The sequence below is a fragment of the Hydra vulgaris genome, chromosome 08 (genome assembly GCF_038396675.1).
Source record: "Hydra vulgaris chromosome 08, alternate assembly HydraT2T_AEP".
In the NCBI taxonomy this organism is placed as follows: domain Eukaryota; kingdom Metazoa; phylum Cnidaria; class Hydrozoa; order Anthoathecata; family Hydridae; genus Hydra; species Hydra vulgaris.
Genome location: NC_088927.1, coordinates 60,419,094 through 60,442,101, shown reverse-complemented (window position 1 = coordinate 60,442,101; position 23,008 = coordinate 60,419,094). Strand labels below are relative to the sequence as shown.

General features: G+C 26.7%; 1 protein-coding gene across 1 annotated transcript in view; it reads left to right on the top strand.

Moving 5' to 3' along the window:
- Window positions 1–1,084: 1,084 nt before the first annotated feature.
- The window catches only part of LOC101240690 (meiosis-specific with OB domain-containing protein), a 45,831-nt gene continuing 23,907 nt past the window's right edge, over window positions 1,085–23,008 (top strand). The window contains exons 1-9 of the mRNA XM_065804068.1: window positions 1,085–1,274; window positions 4,672–4,729; window positions 5,174–5,305; window positions 11,031–11,106; window positions 15,247–15,436; window positions 16,493–16,593; window positions 16,894–16,946; window positions 18,697–18,792; window positions 19,534–19,623. Coding sequence (XP_065660140.1) covers window positions 1,113–1,274; window positions 4,672–4,729; window positions 5,174–5,305; window positions 11,031–11,106; window positions 15,247–15,436; window positions 16,493–16,593; window positions 16,894–16,946; window positions 18,697–18,792; window positions 19,534–19,623 — 958 coding nt within the window. The 5' untranslated portion in view covers window positions 1,085–1,112. The remainder of the gene's footprint in view (window positions 1,275–4,671; window positions 4,730–5,173; window positions 5,306–11,030; window positions 11,107–15,246; window positions 15,437–16,492; window positions 16,594–16,893; window positions 16,947–18,696; window positions 18,793–19,533; window positions 19,624–23,008) is intronic.

Below are 23,008 nucleotides of genomic sequence, written 5' to 3'. Positions count from 1 at the left end.
TTGTTTTATTTTTATTTGCTTTTCAACAAAAATTGATTTTATTTTAAGTTCGTCAGTTATCAATCCTGCACGGCGCACATTTACCAATGTTAACAGCTGCTCTTTTAACTGCGAAATTTCAGTTTGAATTTTCGCAGTTTTTCTTGTTGGGGAGTATGAGGTTTTTGCGGCTGATCAATTGGTACTTTTGTTTGTGGTTTTTCACTTTTTTGAATATCAAATTTAGAAGAAGTAGCTAGTGTTTCATCGATTACAAAATCTATTTTGTCTGCTTCATCGGATGTTAACAAAGCTTCTGGTCCCTCATCTGATATTTCGTTTATGAGAGGAAGCTCTTCACGGCAATAGATTGATTCTTTGATGTTTTAACATTAGACCAAAAAGACATCAACTGAATTTTGCATTCCATTGTTTTTCGTGTGAGTTCTTTTAAAACTGATTCATACGTCAATTCTTTATGCTTAACTTTATACCACAATCGATTAGCTTCTTTCTTTTGCTCCTGTTTACTTTTTTGTGGCATAGCTTTTGCTACTTGTTGGTAAATAATTTTGTACTTTTCATTATTATTCATTTTAATAATTCCGCCTTCAAACTAATATTTAACTAACTATTTAAAGCACAACATAAATTTACAAGGTACAATAAATGCAAACGGGGGTTGTTTGTTTAGTTTTGAAATAATTTATAGAGTCTTATTTTCATTATAAAATATTTTTTACAAAATAAAGTTTATAAAATTGCGTACGTACTTTTCAAAGGGGGGAGGGGGCTAAAAAATACGAATGGCAACAGGGGGTGGGGTGGGGGTGCGGGGGTCAATTTTTCGAAATTTTTGGCGTACGTACTTTATGGACGACCCCTAACCACAACTTATTTTCAATTATTCGAAACTTCGATTAATCGAATTATGTTCTTATAACGCGTGGAGGTTCGAATAACTGGGATTTCGATATATTTAAAAATTAAATTTTTTGTCCGCTTATTAGTTATTTAAATATTTTTGTTCATTTTAATATAAAATAAACAGTCGATTTTAATTATGTGGGTTGTTAAATTTTTTCATTTTGCAGTGTTTAAAATTGTTTTATTTAGTTTCAATTTAGAAATAGATGAGTTTAAATAAAGGAAGATCAACTCATGGGTTATTGAGTATCCAAGGTGCTTATCAACAACACCACCTCTCTGTTGGCAAAAGCAGCGTCAATGCTGCTGTAAGTTTTGATGTAGAACGAGTCACGATTAAAGATCTTGGCGTTGGGGTTGAAAAAAGGGTTATTTACTTTTTTTTTATACAAAATTCTAAATACATTTATTTTTTATTCAATAATATTGAACAGTTATTGAAAATATGCTGCATATAGAATAAAAAATATGTAAGCATGTAAGCATGTTATGCATACAAACAACTTGTATGAGTATTATGCAAACCTATATTGCGATTCTATGCAAGAAACCTACATTGCGATTCTTTAGAGTTGTATTAATTTTTTAAATACTATAAATATGTACATGTTTAATGCAATAAAATTGTTTAGATAATAACAGGAAAAGTATCAAATCTGTCGAGAACTTTTAGTAAAAGAACACAGCTTTCAAGTTTCAAAGCTAGAGTTAAATTTTTATTTAACATAATTGAACTTTTATGAAGTCATTGCATAAATAAAAAAAAGTTTTTTTGAGCAAATTTTTGTGTGTGTTTGTTAAACCTATAATTTTCAAGAGGTTAGAAGATAATGGAAAAATCATCCTAATACTCTGCTCATGGGACCTCATGAGAAAACCATAAGGAATTAGTTTACAATCGAGAAAGATACTGTCACTGTCATCTTATTGTTACCAAGAAAGTTGTACAAAATGTTAGACGAATTTATTCATCTTAATTTTGGTGCTACCAAAATAGGGATAAGCACAAGCATCTAATATCATGCTACTCAAGAAGTAGGCTTCACATAATGGAGTTTTATGATATTGTGTTGCCATAGTTTGATATTTTCCAACTTGCTAAATAAGATTCTTTGATCAGAGAAGAACTAGTTTATTCTAAATGGTATTATAAACCATCATACGCAATTATGGTGTGGTGCAGAATGGTGTGGTGTGGAATAACTTCTTGTGGTTTAATTGGTAATAAAATAACTAATGCTAATTAAGAAAAGAGCAATTTTTTGGTTTTAGTTATAGTTATTGTAACAAACACTTTGTTCCTACATGTTTGACAATTCCAGTCCTGTATTGCATTTAAAATAAAATTTTAAAATCACTTTATCCTAAAGATCCCAAAGCTTTCTACTTCCACTTTGCTAATTCCTATTGGAATTTCCTCTTAACAATTTAAATGACTATGCTTAAGCTATTTGCAAAATAGTTTTATATTTAATGTTTAATTGCCCACCCCTTTTTTTTTGTTGTAAGAGCTGTGTTTGCATTCACCACAGTCAGGGCCAAAAAAACCAGGCAAGAAATTTTGTGCGATTTTTTTACAAATATCTTACAAAAGTAAAATCTTTATTTGTATTAAAAACGAAAGAAAGAACACCAAACTGTTTTTTGAAGAAACTTAATATCACAATATTAAAAACACTTTTATATTGTAATGTTGTTTTAACAAATACAAAAGTATTAACATAACTTAAAATAATTGTTGCAGAATTATTATAACGCTATTATCTTATCAAATCTTTTTCGTATTAATAAAAATCATTGTTATCGTGTTAATAAAAATCACTCTAAGCAAATTCATGCCTCTTTAACACAATTGAAAAGACAAGCTTTATGATTGCAGTTTTTTTTTAAAATTTCATCTTTGAGTATTTGACTACAGGTCCAAGGTTAGTGTAGGCTAACATTTGAACAATCAGTCTATATGTTCATTTTCTTTTGATGCAGTGGCTTTAATACACTCAAGATAATACTTTTCAATACTGCATCTCCAAACATGGAATCTTAAAGTGCATCTACAAAAAAGGCTTCCTGATAGCCCAATCAGATTCTAAATAACAGTTTTTCTTGAGATGTTAGTAATACCAGTTTCTAATCTTATCTCAGCTGTAGAAATGTGGCAAATGGGCTTGAACAATGCATCTATCTTCTCTTTATGTAGTTTTTATCTTTTTTTCTGATCCAGATCAATGGGCTGGTTTTTTTAATGGTGGTTTTTTTTCATCCAATCTTGTTTGCAATATTTCTATGAGTCGCTCCAAATGATGACATCTCAATAATTCTTCCTTTTTGCAATCATTTAGGACCATTTTTGTTTATTATTTATATATTTGTATATCTAATCTAAGAAGTAAAAAATTAGCATATTGTATCATTGATGAATACATATAAGTTTTTTTACATATACAAGGTTAGGTTTAGATTAATCCTGTATTCATGCAGTTTATATTTTAAAGTTTATAATTGAAACAATAGGATAAAATAAAATAAACAATGAATATAATTAAAAAGCAGACATGGCTTTAAAACTTCAGTTGAATTTTTTTAAAACCTATTAAAAGTAATTATTTCTTCAAAAAAATCTTGGCAGGATTTTTTGACCAGACTATATGTATATATTATATATACGCTACCATTCATAACTATTTGAATGGTCATACTTTTCAATATAAGACATTAACATTTTACTTACTATTGGGAGAGAAACTGAAAGCAAAATCTAACTGAATTATGTTACTTTTCTATTTATTAAATTAACTTAAACTTATATAAAGTTCCATTATTTAATCCCCCCAAGCGTCAATAACCGGTATAGATATTCTTAGCATTCTAGGTAAAGACTTATCTAATTTTTCATTTTTATTCCACATTTTTTGCATCATTAGTCATTCATTTTTGACATTACTTGTAATTTATTTAATATAAGTCCTATAGGAGAGAGGTCTGGTGATTGGGGAGGCCAAATCATTCTGTTCAATATTTGATTATTTTCTAATTCAATCAACAAACTTATACATTGTATAAGTTTGTTGTTACTTATTATTACAAGTTTTCAATAATCGCGGATGCAATGCCAAACAAAAAGATATGTATATATATATGTATATATATATATATATATATATGTATATATATATATATATATATATATATGTATATATATATATATATATATGTATATATATATATATGTATATATATATATATATATACACATATATATATATATACATATATATATATATATATATATATATATATATATATATATATATATATATATATATATATATATATATATATATATATATATATGTAAATTATGTTAGTGTATTTTACAAATAGAGTGCTCAATGTTCTTAAAGAACAGAGCAATATATATATATATATATATATATATATATATATATATATATATATATATATATATATATATATTTATTTATTTATGTATATATATGTGTGTGTATGTATGTATGTATGTATGTATGTATGTATGTATGTATGTATGTATGTATGTATGTATGTATGTATGTATGTATGTATGTATGTATGTATGTATGTATGTATGTATGTATGTATGTATGTATGTATGTATGTATGTATGTATTTATGTATGTATGTATGTATGTATGTATGTATGTATGTATGTATGTATGTATGTATGTATGTATGTATGTATGTATGTATGTATGTATATATATATATAGTTTATTAAATACATTTTAGAAACTTGTTGGGTTAGTTATTGCAAAGTATGAAACTCGTTCATTTCCTGATAAAAAACGTAAGTGTAACTATGTTAAAATACAACAAAAAGTAGATTTAACTTAGAGCATGCAGTTTCCAGATCAATAAATTGTTTTAAATAACTGATTAAAAAAAATTTTAATGCAATTTTAAATGACTGCTTTTTGTGTTGATATGAGTTTTTTTTGGTCAGCAACTAATAAAGAATTGTTAAACAAAACATTACCTAAGCCATTGAAATAACTAACAAAAAGGTTCCTTTATTAAACCTTGCTGGGATTTGCTAAAAGCATCCTGAGTACATCCTTATTTTTTTAATAGCATCTCTCTAATTTTTAGTTGTATAGCCATTTTATTGAATATTGACAACCATAAAAAAGAGTTTTTTTTAAATAATTGAACAGAATTCAAAAAAGTAATGAGTTTTATATTAAACTAAATTAAAAAATAGATATAGAATTGAATTATTAATTTTACATAGAACATGGACAACTAAAGTATCAGCTGTCCTTTGTGCTAAGAGATTCTGCTGAATATTTTATCAATGTGACATGCTGGGGTCATGAAGTTTTTATTAAAGGTCTTTCTGAAACGTTCAAAATTGGTGACACAGGTAAGTTATTCATTTTTTGTGTTCATTTTCTATTCATATTGTTTGTGATACTTTGTAAATTTTATTGTACTGATTTATATACAAAATAATATTTTTGCTTTGATAAAATTAAATGTCATTTTATGCATAGAGTCACAAAAAAAGCAGCAATATCCCTTTGATTGGGATTTTAATTAAGTAAGATCCATTTAATTGGGATTTTACACCTAGTTTGTGAGCTAGATGTATGGCTTCATTTTTTTTTGTGAGCGACATGTACACCTGCATTACTTTAATTACATTAAAACTATTTATGAACATTTAAATTTTATTTAAAATGTTTTTTAAAGTTTATATTTTTATTTCCTAAAATTATGTTTTGATTCGGTGTGGGTTTTTTAAAATCATAAAATGGCTTATAACTGCAAAATCCCTTTAAACATTTTAAACATTTATATATTGAACTTTTTACTGTGTGTGAATTTTTGCTATAATAAATAACTTAAGTTAATTGATCTTTTCAAACAAAAAATATTTTATACTTTAAAATTAACAAATTTGTATTACTTTAATAATGAAAATTGTAAATAAAATCTTTATAAAGCAATAAAGCTTCTGAATAGGTAAGATGCGTTTTGTTTAGTTATTACTTTTATACAAGTTATTACTTTTCTCTTTTTACTGCATTGAAAATTTGTTGTATTACTTCTTAATGAATTTGTTGTTATTTCTTCATACATTTTCTCTGCACTATTAATATATAGCTTCTTTCTTTTTCTATCTGAGTCTTCTCACCATTACTATCTTTTACTTTTCTTTTCTTTTATTTCTGTTTCATTGTGCTTATAGTAAAAGAATTTTTTTTTTTCATCTGCAAAATATATTCATATACCAACATTTACATATTATAATATTAATAACTTATAACTAGCTGGAGAATTCACTTGTGCCTAATTTTTATATACACTAATTAGTTAATATATATATATATATATATATATATATATATATATTTATATATATATATATATATATATATATATATATATATATATATATACACGCACACAGACACACACACACAGATATATATATATATATATATATATAAATTAGGCTCAAGTGAATTATTGAATTAAAAAAATTTTTTACTGTTTGGTATGCAGTATATTCGACACTAAATTTTACTATTTGGTATTTGGCAGAATACCATTTTTTATATCATGATAAAATTTTATACGATTATATGTATAAAAAAATGTGTTCTTATATGATACAAAAACACTTGGTTTAAAATTTTTTTGAATAAAAATATTTTTTAGGGGTGCCTCAAGACCCTTAAAAGTTTGACAGATTTTTAAAAATTTTATGCATTTATACCTGAAAATAAAAATATTATTTTCAGGTATAAATGTCTAAAAACTATTGTTTTTAAGATAAAAACAAAAAGTCAATATTTTTAAGTTTTTTTAAAATAATTATTTTAAGCATGTTTTTTATGTAATTGATTATTATTTTTGAAGTTTTTATATAATTTTGCTTCTTTTGAGTACCAGGTTGACATACTTTAGAAAAACTTTTTTTTTCAAAATGTTAGGGACCTGTCAAATTTTTAATGGTCTTGAGGCACCCCTAAAAATATTTTTTATTCAAAAAAATTTTAAACCTAGTGTTTTTGTATCATATTAGAACACATTTAGTTAAGTGCAGCAGACTATTTTAAAAAAAGTTGTTTTTTGAACCACCCTATTAAATAGATTAAATTGTACTTTATTTAAACTTTTTTATAAATTTTATTACAAAATGCTAGGGGTGTACTGGAATGAAAATGTTATAATCTGGTCAGAACCGGATTTGTTGGAATTGTTCTAGCAGGAACTAGAGTTATATTTATTAGGGTGACCATTATAGTAGTGGAAAATTTTCTTTTGCTTCTTTTATGACCTTACCCTTCAAAGTTGTTCCTTTTATGACAATGTACAAAAAGTTAATTAAAACAATCTACAAAAAGTTTGAACACGAAAAGTTAATAGTTAGAGTGAGCTAAATTATTGAAAAGCATACACATGAGTCGCGAGTCATAAAATATAAGACTTTTAACAATAATATCAAACTTTTTTTCAAGTGTTTGTATATTCAAATCATCAACCTATGTTACAATTGACACATTTTCATGTCACAAAATTATACAAAAAGTCACAAAACAAAGGGAACAGCAGATGCTTGATTAGGTCAAGGTCAATGTCCGACTACAGTCTGTTTTTAACTGTTATGAAAGGCTTGATGGTGTTCTTCGTCGACTTGTAGTAAAAACTGCATTTGGTCCTCATCTAGAGTGAGCAGGCTACTATACTCTTAAACTAGTGCTATGGCACATTCTGCGTAATCATGTTTGATCCCATACAAGCCTGAAAAACTGCATCAACTACAAGCTCCAGAACGTGGTGAAGACATGCCAAATAAAGCATTTCCTTGCTAAGCATTTGTTCTAGCAGAATATATACCCCATGTTTCTGCCAGTATTACAATTTGTTGTGTCAAAGCACGTGGCATTGACCCTAGAACCAACATCCCAGCTTTTCAGAGCTTCGAATATGGCAGAGGCTTATGCTTGGCCAGTTACAGATGGTAGTTTAAGGACAGTGTGCAACTGAGACACTTGTTTTCCTGATACTTTAACTGGAAGGTGGTCCACTTTCTTCTTTCTGGTTAAGTCATGCATGAGTTTACCATCCCAATGAATGACAAGTGAAGAATCTTCTGTGTCCATCGGTGTTGTAGAATAGATTCCGTGTTCAACATGTAGTTATCAACATTGTGACCAACAGTTTTGATTGTTTCCGCAATAGCGAAAACTGCTTTATAGTTTGAAACCTTTGTTCGGTCCAAAGCAGCTGCAAATTGTGGCTTGACAAGATTTCTACCTCATTTGCGACAAGCAGGAGTTTCTGTAAGTGCTTTTTCTTCACTGCTCTCCAGTGCTGCCTCTGTTTGATCACTGTCGTTATTTGAGCCAATGGTTGATGACACCAAAACTACAATTCATTTATTCGTTATTTAAAAATAACGATTCATTTATCTGTTGACATCTAACCACTGCTTTATCATTTCTTTCTTCTGCCCTCTTGACTTTTATGCCAAGCTTTGTATCAATCTGCCATCGATCCTCACCTGTCTTTTTCTCTCTGTCCTATTAAAAACTCTTTGTCCTCTACAATCATCGTCATTTTGAGGGCGTCAGCATACACCACATTAAACAGGTTGTCTAGAGTTGAAATGAAATTATTTTCTCAGACCTTCTGCGTTGGTGTCTGATGCCCCTTTTTCTTTTTTATAAGGCGCCACATTTCAAAGACTTTTTCCAGTTTTGCTTGACAACCCAAAAACGGCAACTTGTTACCTGTTAACTCTGTGATTGTTGATTCTAGTAGAAAAAACTTACTGTACAATCTGGTTGTCATTTACTTTAAATTAATTGTCAAACTGCACTTTAAACCTATGAAAACTAAAAAAATCCAATTGTCACCCATCAACAAATGTAAATAAAATGTTGTCATCAGCGTCAACTCCAAAGAATATTCAACTCTGAAATTATTAATTAGCATAGAACTTTGTTTTCTATGATGGAAACAATAACATGCTTGGAAATCATCTCAAATTTGTGTTTGATTTAGTAACTACAAGAAGCTAGAGGTGCGTATTTATATAATATTTATAATATTATTTATATTATAATATTTGGTCTGAGTTTTTTTTACATATAAAGGAACACCTTCAGGGGTAAGATAGTCCAATTTTAAAACTTCAAAAATAATGGTCACCCTTATATTTATATTATTTTTTACCTTCAAGATCAAAGTGAAAGCCTACACTTCAGCATCGTGGCTATATAGTATATATTTTATATATATATATATATGTATATATATGTGTGTGTATATATATATTATATATATATATATATATATATATATATATATATATATATATATATATATATATATATATTTATATATGCATATATATATGTGCATATATATGTGCATATACATATATGTATATATATATATATGCATATATATATATATGTGCATATATATATATATATATATATATATATATATATATATATATATATATATATATATATATATATATATATATATATATCAAGCCTTCCCAGAAAGCGCATGCGGTTGTACACCTTGTTTGCCCACATTTGAAGTATTTTTTTAGACAAACTGACCACGGCTGTTCGCATCTTTAAACTTATAAAACATTTTAATAATTTGCAGCAAAAAGCTAAACTTTTTGAAAAAAAAAATAATCCTAAAAAAAGGAAACAAAATTATGATTAAATATCAAGTTTAATTAAATAAACTAGAAAATTTAATAAATAAAAAAAGTGAATCAAAAATTTTTTTTTTTTTAAATAATATACAACTTTTGTATTCTTTTTTTTCATAGTCATTGTTGAAAAAAACATCTTTTATAAGAATTTAACAACAATTAAAAGTTTTGATATGCAATTTATTCACAATTTTTATCAGTCCATATAATTAAAAAACAAATTTGCTATGTATGCTAAAACTATGAGAAATTTTGATAATTGTTTTGCTTGTGTTTATTTATTTTGTACATCTTTTTTTTTCAATACTTATATAATAGGAAAATAAGAAAGTAAATTATTTATTTGTAAAAGATATTATTTGATTAATAAATTTTGTAATGGTGGAATAAATTAAATAAAAAGATAACATGATTTCTTTTAATAAATTTATTTACCGGATTTGATGCATGTCTGAAATTGTTTCCTATAGTCTTAGGTTCTTCAAGTATTGCTGTTTTATTTTCTTTTGTTTCTTATAGCTTTATTTTGCCTCAAATTCTTAAAGCGCTTACTATATAAAAACGTGGTAAAGTTGTCTAAAAAAATTACTTTAAGCGTGGACAAACAAGGCGTATATATATATATATTTATATATATATATATATATATATACATATATATATATATATATATATATATATATATATATATATATATATATATATATATATATATAAAACCTATTTCATTATTTTGATTCTTGTTTTATTTAAATATATGTTGTTTTTATATGTTTTTACAATTTTTATGTATTGAAAGTTTAACGTGCAGAATATTTAGAATTATTTCTTTATTTTCTATTTTTCCATTTAGGTTAAAATCCAAATATTTACTGTTATAGGCATCCTTTATTTTTTAACTATTTAAAAATTAAGTAACATTTAAAATGAGACTATTCTCGAGGCAGGTAACATTTTGATGAAAAAAGAGCTAGTTTGTTTCCCAAAACTGGATAACAACTCTTTTTCTACCACAATATTTCAAAACTTCTACAAATCCTTACATAATTGATTATTGCAAATAAAATTATATTGTGTTCATTTAGAAATTTGTATTTTTTACTTAGGCTTACCTATAGATCTCATTGCCCTTTAAGACAATAGTTTTTTGATTTAGTTTACACAGTCTGTGTCATATGTCTTGAGAAATAAAGATAAAAAAAATTTCGACATTCTGGCCTGAAATATTGATTTTCAGGCTGGAACCTTAATGAACTAAAAGTCACAAATTCCTGCCGGAATTGAATTCCAGTACATCCCTACAAAATACACACTGTAATGCTTAAAATATTTAGTTTTTACTAAAAATAATTTAGTATAAGGGTAATATCATAAAAAAAATTTGTAATTGTTATAGTGGAGATGTGTAATTTTATGGTGCAGACAAAGACTACTACTGAAACAGATATTAAATATCGTCCATCTTCATCAAGGTATTTTTATTTTAATTTTGATATAAAACGATATATTAACTATATGCCGTTTGCTATAGAGTTAATATTTGGAATCACTGTTGTTCTTGAGCTTCCTAAACTCAACCTTTCTAAAGTTGAAATCTTCTTCAATATTTCTGAAGTTGTCTTTATCAAATTTTAATTTAAAGTTTTTTTATGACATCATATATTTTACAGTTTTTAAAATATGGAACTCTGTTTTTTTTAAAAGGTAAAACCAACAAACAAATAAAGTAATAAAATGATATTTTTATAATGGAAATCAAAATTTTTGAGTTACAGGGTATCCCTATTTCAAGATGACAAATGTTTTAAGTCAACAGTATTTTTATTACACCACAACGTTATAATATATCCACTCTACACTATGCAGCATCAGTGCAGTGAGCTAATGATACATACAGCTAATGAGCAGTAAAAGTCCAAAATTTATCATTACATAGTTTAACATAGTTTCATAATTATTGGGCTGGTGTAGTATTGTTTGACCTGTATGTTATTATTGGCCTGGTATGGTATTCTTGGATTGGTATGAGGTTATTGGACCAGTATGAGTTTTTTTTTTTTTTTTTTTGTTATTCACCTCCTCAAGGCCGATAAAGCCACTACAGATGAGGAGGCTACTTAATAGTGGTTATAACCCTCTCTCAACTCTCTAACTCTGAAACACGAACCTTGACAAACAAGGCCGCTGCGCGGAGAAACAAGTTAGGCGCGGTACTACCAGGGACGGGGTGGGGATAGAACTCGGAACCTCCCGCTTATGAAGCGAGCGCTTTACCACTACACCACTACCGCATGAGTTCCCAAACTGATGTGCCTAAACTAAAATTTAATTATATATTATTATTAGTTGTTATTAAATCCTAATTTTGAGGGAGTGATTAGTTGATAATTGTATGGGTAAAAAATTTTATTAAAATTTTTACATCAGGTCATTAAAAAAAGTATATCAACATTATAACATTTTATAAAATTTTTACAACCTTATGTTCTTGTAGCTTAGTTTGATGAACTTTTGCACAAGAAAAATGCAAGAGAAATGTTACCACAATATCTTTTCTGAAAATGTGAAAATATGTCACTAAAAATAAAAAATACATTTGCATATGCTGTATGTATTGGTTTCTGCTTCTTTCTTTCTCTTATGACTACAATGTTTTTTGGTATGGACGCAATATTTCTGACAAATTTAAGTTGTTTTTTATTGTATAGTCTGCTCAGTTATGAAGTGAATCTGCGTTTTTGTTGTCGGTATAAAAATGAATAAAGAATGGCTAGATTCACTCTTGATTTCCACCTTGTTTTGCTGATGTTTAGATTTTCTGAAAGTTAATCAATGAGAAACGTCCATTTTCCTCCAAGAATCAGAACACTTGTATTAAATAGTAAAAAAGTTTCATATCATCTCTTCAACTTTATTAATCAGGAGTTTATTCTCTTTTATTTTGCTTAAAGTTTGTTTGTATTCTTTACCAAAAACATTCTGCGCAGTTGAGCGACTACTCTATTCTTTTTCCCAGTGGATATATCATCGTTATTGAACTCCACAAGTTGTATTTGTCAAAATCTTTTGTGATTCCTACAGCAATAGTTTGAGTCTAACCATTTTTTAAACACAATGTTGATTTAAAAATTGCTGATTGACTTGACTAAATATAATTGCTATTATATGACACTTTCTTGCAGATTTCAGCAGCTTTATTTGTTGAAACTTCTGTGGGTGTCACTAAGTTATTTTAAGTTCTGTGGGTGTTCTGTTAAGTTCTGTGGTTATTTTAAGTTCTGTGGGTGTCACTAAGTCATTTTAAGTTTAAGTTATATCTAAGTTACAGTTTTACTTAATTACTTTACTAACTTTAACTTTATTGCAGTTTTGTTGTATTTTATGGTTGTGAACAAGTACTTATTATTTTTCCATAACTACAATTGTAATGTGTTCAACTTTGATTTGAGGCTGATTCAGCAGTCAGCTTTCATCTGTTTGAAGGATAAAATTTTTCCTTAATTGAAACTTTACCTGTTGAGTATACTTTGCATTTCACTTGTTGGTGGTAATGTTTTTTGACTTCAGTGGATAACTGCTGACTGGTAATTTCAGTGATACCAAGCAGTTCATTCAGAACATCATTAGTAGCTTCTTTGATTGAACTGGCCCTCTCAGCCTTGGGGAGGTGAACAACATTCAAAAAGAAAGTTTTCCCTTTGTATGCATTTGTTATAAATTGTATTGTAAAAACAAAAACATTAAAAAACCAAACCAGATTTTTGTTCCTTTGCACAGTAGTATCACTTTTTTGTATGACATTATTTTCTGCTATTTTAAGTAACACAGAAACTAACTTCACTTGTTTGATATAACAATGCTAACTATAAACAGTTACACAGATATCAGATGTATAAATCTAGCTTTTGATTGCACTAGAAAGTACTAAATCTTGAAAATTAAAAAACTGTTTCAGAAAGTCTTTTCAAAACAGTTTTACAATGTTTTAGAAACTACTAAAATGTTATTAATAGTTGCAAATGTGATAGCAATGTGATAATGCATTATGGATGCATAATGTTAATTAAATTTTGTCATGTTGAATCTCACATGAAATGAAATTATATAAAAATTTTAAAATTAATAGTTTTCTAAACAAAATTATATTTCAGATTTTATTACATAAGTTATTATTTTTTTAAACTAAAAATAAAAAAAGTTAATTTTTACAAAATATTTTTATAATAATTTTTTATAATATAAAAAATACTTTTATAAAACATTATTTTTTACTTAATTTGAGACCCAGCATGACATGCTTTTTATCAAAATGTTTTTTTTTTTGGTAATATTGGGAACCCATTAAATGTTCATAGGTCATTTGCAACTCCTAAAAAATATTTTGGTTCAAGTTATTAAAGTCCAGCGGTTCAAGTTATTAAAGTCCATTTTATTATAAAGATGACATTAAGGGTATTTATCAAAAATGATGGTACAGGTTGTATTGTCTAATACAAAATCTTTAGTTCCTTATTTTCTTATTAAATCTTATTGTAACCACAACATAGAAAAAATGTGACACAGCTAGTGATTGATTTAAATAGATTATTTAAAAGCAAATTTAGTAGGATTTTAAAAATAGGCAGTGAAAGGATGCATGTCTAAATTTTAGGTGCTTTCTTAATACTGTGATGTTTATTAGGATCCACCATGCAGAAATAGCAGTTGTTTGAGTAATTAGTTGTTTGTTACCAGATTTAGCAAACTTAATGGATCTCTTTTCTCTTCTGTAACAGTATATATAACAGTATATAGTGTAACAATAGATATAACTAATTATGCAAGTTTAAAAACAGAAGGTTTTACACATTACTTGATACTAGGTAAAGTGTTAATATATTTATTTATATACTTTATTTATATTATTTATATAATATATACTTTACAATGATATATGGCTGTATAAGTGCAAGACCATAACATCTCAAAATTGTATTTTGAGTTATATACACCAAAATAATTATTTCGTATAACGTAAGCATTGAAGTGTCTGTTATACAGTAATATGTGAAATATCTGTCACTTGCAACTCCTTAACCTGTACAAGATTGATGTCTGTCACTTGCAACTCCTTAACCTGTACAAGGTGGATATCTGTCACTTGCAACAACCTCTACAAGATTGTAGAACAACAGCTGTTTTTATTTTATTTGTTTTAGGAATAAGAGATTAGGAAAACACTTTTTGTGCCCAGATATAAAAAAAGAATTGTTACATAGTGTTTTAAAAAATATTGTTTACCATTATTAGTATAAAGTATTAACTAATTTAAATTAAAAGTTTTTACCACCAAAGTAAAAAATATTTTTGACAAAATATATTTTGTTTTAATGTTAAAAACTGTTGATTTTAAAAGCCTTTAATATAAAATTTTCATCTTAGAGGTTCTTTAAATATTTATTGTTTTATATTATTTTTAGATAATAGATAAATTCTTTTGAATAGTTTACTTTATATTTATAATGAGTTTTATGAAAGTATATGTTTGCTGTTTTGATTTGGGTTTAATGTCTTCGTTTAAAAATTGCATTTATAACATTGATAATAGTCAAGTATTTTGTTTTTGGTTTTAGTATGTATCAGATAACAGTTAATGAAACACATTCTACAGTTAGTCAGTTTAGTGGTGATGACAGTGAGTTTAGATTTATATCTTCTTTACCAATTGTGGATGCACAAGACTACTATGCATTAGTTGATATTGTATCTTATTCTAAAAATTTGAATGGGTTAAATGTAAATCTCATGGCTGCAATAAAAGATGTAAGTTTTGGTAATAAAATTATTTACCTTTTCCTGCATTGTTACATTGTAGGCTGCAGGCAATGATTAGATAACCTCTTTGACATAAGATGTCTATCACATTTAACTGTCTCTCAAAAATATTTTTGTAAATGTATCAAGCACTTTGGATGATTTTTCACCTAGATAAATCCATTACTTAATTCTTATTGGATTTTGCAAAAAAGTTTTTTCTTGTCTTTCTATTTATCTTAGCAATTTTATTTTATGCTTATATTGTTTTCGTAGATATTAAAATAAAATAAAAATAATGATGAAAAATGTTTTCTTTTTTTTCCAAAAAGTTTTTTCAAAAAGTCTTCATTTTAATTTTTTTATTATTATATGTTAAATCAAATAGTTATTGTTTGTAAAGTTATTTTTACCAACAGAATATAAGGACAAAATGCAAAAAAATTTTTTTTAACAAAGTAGTAATAAATTTATTGATTGTTGTATTTTTCTCTCCTATATACTGCTTAGAGCACCATATACTGCAGCGCAGGTAGCTTTTTCATTTCTAATGTGCCCGTTTATCTTTTTTTTTCAATTTCTAGTTTACTACTTTTCTTCTTTTATTTTTATTATTTTACTTATTGCTTGACAACTCTGTGTTATTCTTTTATTATTTTACTTATGCTTGACAGGTCTGTGTTATTCTTTTATTATTTTACTTAATGTTTGACGGTTCTGTGTTATTCTTTTATTATTTTACTTATGCTTGACAGGTCTGTGTTATTCTTTTATTATTTTACTTAATGTTTGACGGTTCTGTGTTATTCTTTTATTATTTTACTTATTGCTTGACAACTCTGTGTTATTTTTTTATTATTTTACTTATTGTTTGACAACTCTGTGTTATTCTTTTATTATTTTACTTATGCTTGACAACTCTGTGTTATTCTTTTAATTTTTTACTTATGTTTGACAGCTCTGTATATTCTTTTATGAAAAACTTTGCATTTTCACATTTTTTAAATGATTTTACATTTGTAATAAATTTTAATTTCTTTTAGTTTTACTATATTCACCTTTCAGGTAGGTGTTACAAAAGACATAGTTACTAAAACAGGACGTCGTATGAAGAGGCGAGAGTTAAAACTGTTTGATGAGACATGTGTTTCATTTCCTTTAATAATGTAAGTTAAAATATTTTTGTTTAAGAAAAAATGGAATTAGTTGCACCATTTGTGATTTTGTTGTAAATATAACTTGTAAAGTCCAACTGTGCAAGATCCACTTGCACTAAGATTGTATTTAAGTTAAATAAATACTAAAACTCAATATAAATGATTTGCATTTTTAAAAATGTTTTTTTTTTCCCTTCACATAATTATTAAATGTTTTTTACTATGCTTATTTTAAAATAAGAATATACATACATTTTTTGTGTTACATTATGTTTAAGTTATTTTTATTTAATTGAAATTAATTTACAGATGGGATAGCGAGTTATCTGAGTTTGCAGATTCGTGGCAATGCAAAGAAACAAGTACTTATTTAGATTATATTTTTTTTACTTGATGATTTATTTATTTAAATATTAGTTATATATTTAAAGTTTTTTTTTTTAACCTTTTATAACTTTTATTAATTTTAGTATAATAAATTTGTTACTATAAATTTATATATAACTTTATTTTAATTTAGTATTGAGCTTAGTTTCAAATGTTTTCTTTATTTAAAATAGTTTGTGTTATTATTTATTGCTATATTTTGCAATATTTTTATATGATTTGTTTATATTATTATTATATTATACAGCAGGAGTACGATGAATTGTACTCAACTTAGTGGATTCAATTATTGATTGTGTTTTTAGAATTTTCTAACTAAAAATAAAAAAGTATAAAAATGTATGTATGTTTGTAATTTCATACAAATATTTAATAACATAAATTAGCATTAATATCATAAAATTTTTTATTTTAAATATTTTACAAAAATTATCTTTAAATTTAAAATACTTTACATTTTTAACACAATGAAAAACAAGAGAAAAAAAAATTAAATTTATGTGATCCTTAATACTGTAATAGACATGTGTTAAAATAAAAATAGAAATATACTGATTTATCTAAATATTTTAGGCAGCATTAGTTATTGCAGTATGTGTAGGCTCACAAATCCCTCAACTCCTGATAAGAAGCTTTGCATTTGTAACAAGATTTTTTATTGTTTAGAATCATAGTGGAAATAATTTATTTGAAAAAGTGTTTTTTTTTAATACATTGTTTGTATTAGTATGAACATACATACCTGAAGATATTTTAAGCGACAAAAAGATCTTAAAATTGGTCTTGTTAAATTGGTATATATTCAATCATTTTTCTGTCAGAGAATGTTTTAAATGATAAAAATAAATACTTACATATATAGTTAATTTACATTTACAATCAAAAACTGTTTCCAAATGATATGCAGACATTATTATATATTTTTTCAAATTTTTTCCTGCTTTTTCAACTTTTTTGTATTCTTTAACTTTGTTAAACCTAATAATTGCAAAATATTTGTTTTTTGTTGCTTAAGCAGCTTATTTTGCTTATTTATTTACACAAGGATGTGCTAGCAAAATGGAGAGCAACTATGTTTAGGATGATCTTCATCACCAACATCATTGTGTTAGTATATTTGTTCCCACAAATGGTTCTGCTATTACATTTTTCAATGCAATCTATTATATAAATATTTTTTTGAAACACTGTATCAAATCTAGATTTCAAAAAAACAAACCTTATTAGTTAAGGCTAAGAAGTCCACAGAAAATCATGTTGAGTATGGTATTTCCAGAGGCGTCGGATAGGTTTGAACCTCAAATCTTCAAATTAAAAATAAAATTAAAATTATAATTTTAATTTTTATTTGTTAAAAATTGATTTTTGAAAAAATTATGCATTTGAAAAATAAATCATAAATTACCCTACGGGCATTTGGTTTTAAAAGTTACATTCTAAATGTTTTTAAACCTTTTTTAAATGTCTTTTAAGCGTTCTTTATGTAAGAATGTTTAGAAGATGTTTAAAAGACATTTAAAATACATATAGAACGTAATTTTAAAAACAAATGCCCGCTGGGTAAGATATGCACTAAATATAGTACTCCAGATGTATATTTTTTATAATTTTATTTTTGTTGTGTTTTAAATGACTTTTAAAATTTTATTTATTTTTATTCTTGAATTTTATTTAATTATTTTTATTCTTGAATTTTATTTATTTAATTGTTCTTGAATTTTCCAGTTTTGTTTCTCAGAGATGTAAAAGTATCTTTTGAAGATTTTCGACAACAAATGGTTGCTACATGCACTTCGAAGACAATTATTATAACTAATCCTGGTATATATTTTTTTGAATTTATACAATTTTAAAAATATGCAATTGTCTGTGTATAATATATATATATATATATATATATATATATATATATATATATATATATATATATATATATATATATATATATATATATATATATATATATATATATACAAATATATATATATATATATATATATATATATATATATATAAGCTATCACTAAATTTTGGAATAAAGTCAGAAATGTGATAATGCGGTAATGGTTTAGTGGTAGAGTACTCACTTCATATGTGAGAAGTTCCAAATTCAATCTCCACCACATCCCTGGTAGTATTGCGTTCAACTTTTTTTTTTTTTTTTCTGCGTAGCGACCTTGTTTGTCAAGGTTTGTGTTTCAGATTTATAGTGTTGAGAGAGGGTAACTACCAAAGTTAAGTAGCCTCCTCATCTGTAGTGGCCTTCTCTTTCTTGGGGAGGTGAATTAATTTAAAAAAAAAATGTATATTTCAAAATAGATGCAAATGTGAATTTAACTTTAGGTATGATACGTTACTCTTATAACATTATACAAATTAGCCATATGCAAAGACTTAAATATTTTTATTGACTGAGGGTTTATGTTTTAGCAGGTAGATTCTAAAAATGTAGGACATTTATTAAAGAAAAAAACAACATTTTTTTATTACTCTTTTTTGTTTAAATGTGTGTTTGTATTGGTGAGTGATGGTGTAATTGACATTTTTGCATGTTTATTTTAGATACTGCAGAAGCCCAACATCTTTATTCTTATGCAAGTAGCATTCAATTGGATGAAACCTTTGATGATGTGAATGATGAAGAAATTATGTGTGAGTTATTTTAACATATTCATGGATCTATATTCCAATATAACCAAAATACTTTATAATAGGTTTTTGTTGTAGACTAAACAGTTTATATAAATTTGTGGCTCAGCTAGTAATGCTGTTAATCCATCACAACTGTTTATGTTACTTAAGGGTTTTTCATAAAATCCGATGTGTTCCTATACATAGGTATTTGTTGTAACTGTGTAATCCGGTTTCCGGCAAAATATGGATGCGCAATGTATCAGCGATTATTCTAATACAGTCCGAGAGTGATGATCAAAGAAATGTGTACTTGTTATTTTGATGGAAATATGTTTTACGGTTGTTACAACTGATTATAGTTCTTCTATTTATGGTTAATTTAATTGAGTTTTTTCCTAAAGCAGTAGTATTCTTTTTTAATGTATTTATAACAATTGGCGATGAAGTGAAAATGATGCATTTGGCTAATATATTGAGTTTTGATTTAGAAAAAGATGAATTTATCGAATACATAGAATGGTTTGAAAATTAATTACTGACCAATGACCTTAAAGATGCAGAACTACGAAAAGCAGTGTTTTTATCAAATTCGTAGTTTGTGTGAAAATAACACTGACAGCACTAGACACAGCAAGAGCATACGAAGCAGCATACAGAGATGTTAAGGCTATTCATGGTACAAGAGAAGGCCCTATAGAGCTAGATGGAGTGCATTAGATGCATACTTGGAAAAAGTTTGATGAAAATAGAGAATGTTTTTGATGTGGCTACACAGGTCACCTGGCAAACAATTGCAACTCAAAGTGTCACACATGTGGCAGAATTGACATTTTTATTTGAGTAAAAAAAAAAATCATAGTTTACTGTGATGCCAGTCCACATGGTGTGGTAGCTGTTCTGAGCCAAGAACAGGATGATAATAGTGAAAAACCTGTTAGTTTTGCTACAAGAGCATTAAGTATGGCTGAACGAAATGCCCAAATTTAAAAAGAAGGATTACCATTAGTTTTTGCAGTAAAAAAATTTCATCGGTTTTTATATGGGCACAAGTTTACTTAGTACACTGATCATAAACCTCTGCTGAAGGCTATTTTCAGAAAATAAGGAACTTCCTGTAAAAGCTGCTGCAAGAGTATTACCCTGGGTCCTGCTACTGTCAGCATATGATTATAAACCACTATATTGTCCTGGTGAAAAGAATGCAACTGCAAATAGTTTAAGCTGTTTACTATTAATGCAAAGAATAAATTAGAGGAAAAAGTCATGATTAAAAACCATGGATGTGGCTATGATGGAGCTAGTAAAAACCCCTATTACAGTGAAATAGTTGAAGGTAGCCACATACAATGATCCCATATTAGGAGTTGTTTTAAAAAAGTGTTACAATGGAGCTGAAACCATACACATCTAGGTTTTCTGAGTTGTCAACAGAAGGAGGTTGTTTGTTGTGTAGTGAAGAGTAGTGGTGCCTAAAGAGAAACAGTATCAGAAGAGTTACATGATATTCATTCAGGAGTGAGTAAAATGAAAGCTTTAGCTAAAAGTTATGTCTGGTGGGCCGGAATCAATTTTGAAATGGAGAACAAAGTAAAAAACTGTGAGACCTGTCAAAGAAATCAGAAGTGTCCATTAACTGAGTCTCATCCGTAGGAATATCTAAATTGACCATGGGAGAGGCTACTCATTGATCATGCAGGTCCAATAAATGGGAAAATATTCCTAGTAGTAGTTGACAGTTTCTCAAAATGGATCGAAGTGGAAGTTGTGAAAAGCACTGAAGCCAAAACAACAATTAGGGTACTCAGGAGATTGTTTTCAACCCATGGTATACCTAGAGTTATTATTAGTGATAATGGATCTGGGTTTTCAAGTAAAGAATATAAACAGTTTGTCTAAAATAATATCAAACCAATCTTTGCAGCACCGTATGATCCAGCCTCAAATGGTCAAGCAGAATTAATGGTTCAAACATTAAAGAACTCTTCAAAAACTTTTCAAGGGAGTAATGTTGAGATACAATTGTGTCACTTTCTTTTTAAATATTGCTTAACACCACATTCTACAACTGGAGTTTCTCCGGCTGAACTTTTATTAGGTAGAATATTAAGAAATCCATTGCCGATGCTACTTCTTGAGGCCATTACCAAAATCAACGAAAAACAGCTTCCAGGTATTTTTAGTAATAAAAGTTGATTTTTTTAACCTGAAGACCTTGTTTATGGAGGGAATTATATTGGGGGTGAGAAGTGGGTCTCAGATATTATTGTATTGGCAGTTGGAAATGTTAACTATAAAGTGTTGACATCAGATGGTTGTATCAGATTGTAAAATGTTGCGTGAAAGCAATAATATTCTTTTTTAATGTATTTATAACAGTATTGTAACTTTTCTTGTAGATTAAATCTCTTTCTTAACAACTTTATTATTTAAATAATTTCTGTAAAAAATTAAAAAATTTACTTTATAAAAAATATTTTTTACATAGTTATGCATTTTTCACATTTTCATGTCATTGTTGACAAATTGTATTATTTTCACATTATAAATCTATTCAACATGTCATCTAACAATAAATGTTCTTTAAGAAAATGAATTTGTTAAAAAATTTTTTTCTTGAAATTAAAGCAATAATTTTGGTGCTCTTTCACCAGCTGCAACTATGATGTATTATTAAAAAAAGAAAGAGATACAACCTGATGGGCAAGCGGCTCAATCAAGTCCAACTATGTTTACAATGTGTTTTTTAAACTTGTCTAGGAGAGTAAAAGCATCATTAAAAGTTTAAATTAGTTTTTATATATTTTTAAACTCCTGTCTTTAATTTTGTATCTTGATTTTCATATCTGTTAAAGAGTTTCCAATGTTTAATTCATAAGAAAATATTGAATAAGATCTAAATAAGATATTAAAGTATTTTATTATATTTTATTTTGACATTTCTTTTATTTAAAACCAATTGATCACAGCTAAATTCCTATAGATTTTGTGATTAGTAGTTGATTTTTAATATTACATTGTAATTTAGCGTGCTTTATTTTTCAAGTTTTATCTGATGATTTATAAAATGAAAAATACTTTGTCACAAAGTATTTTTCATCATCGACTTAAACATCAGTTATATGTTAAACTTATTTAAATGTTAGTTATATCTTACATTGACTTAAAGATCAGCTATATATTACATTGACTTAAACATTAGTTATATGTTACTGTAACATATAACTAATGTTTAAGTCAATGTAATATATAGCTGATCTTTAAGTCAATGTAAGATATAACTAACATTTAAATCAGTAACATTGTTACATTGACTTAAACATTAGTTATATGTTATATTGACTTAAACACCAGTTAACTGCTTTTTTATTTATATATGTTATAAGAGTAGCAGTTTTCAATGTTA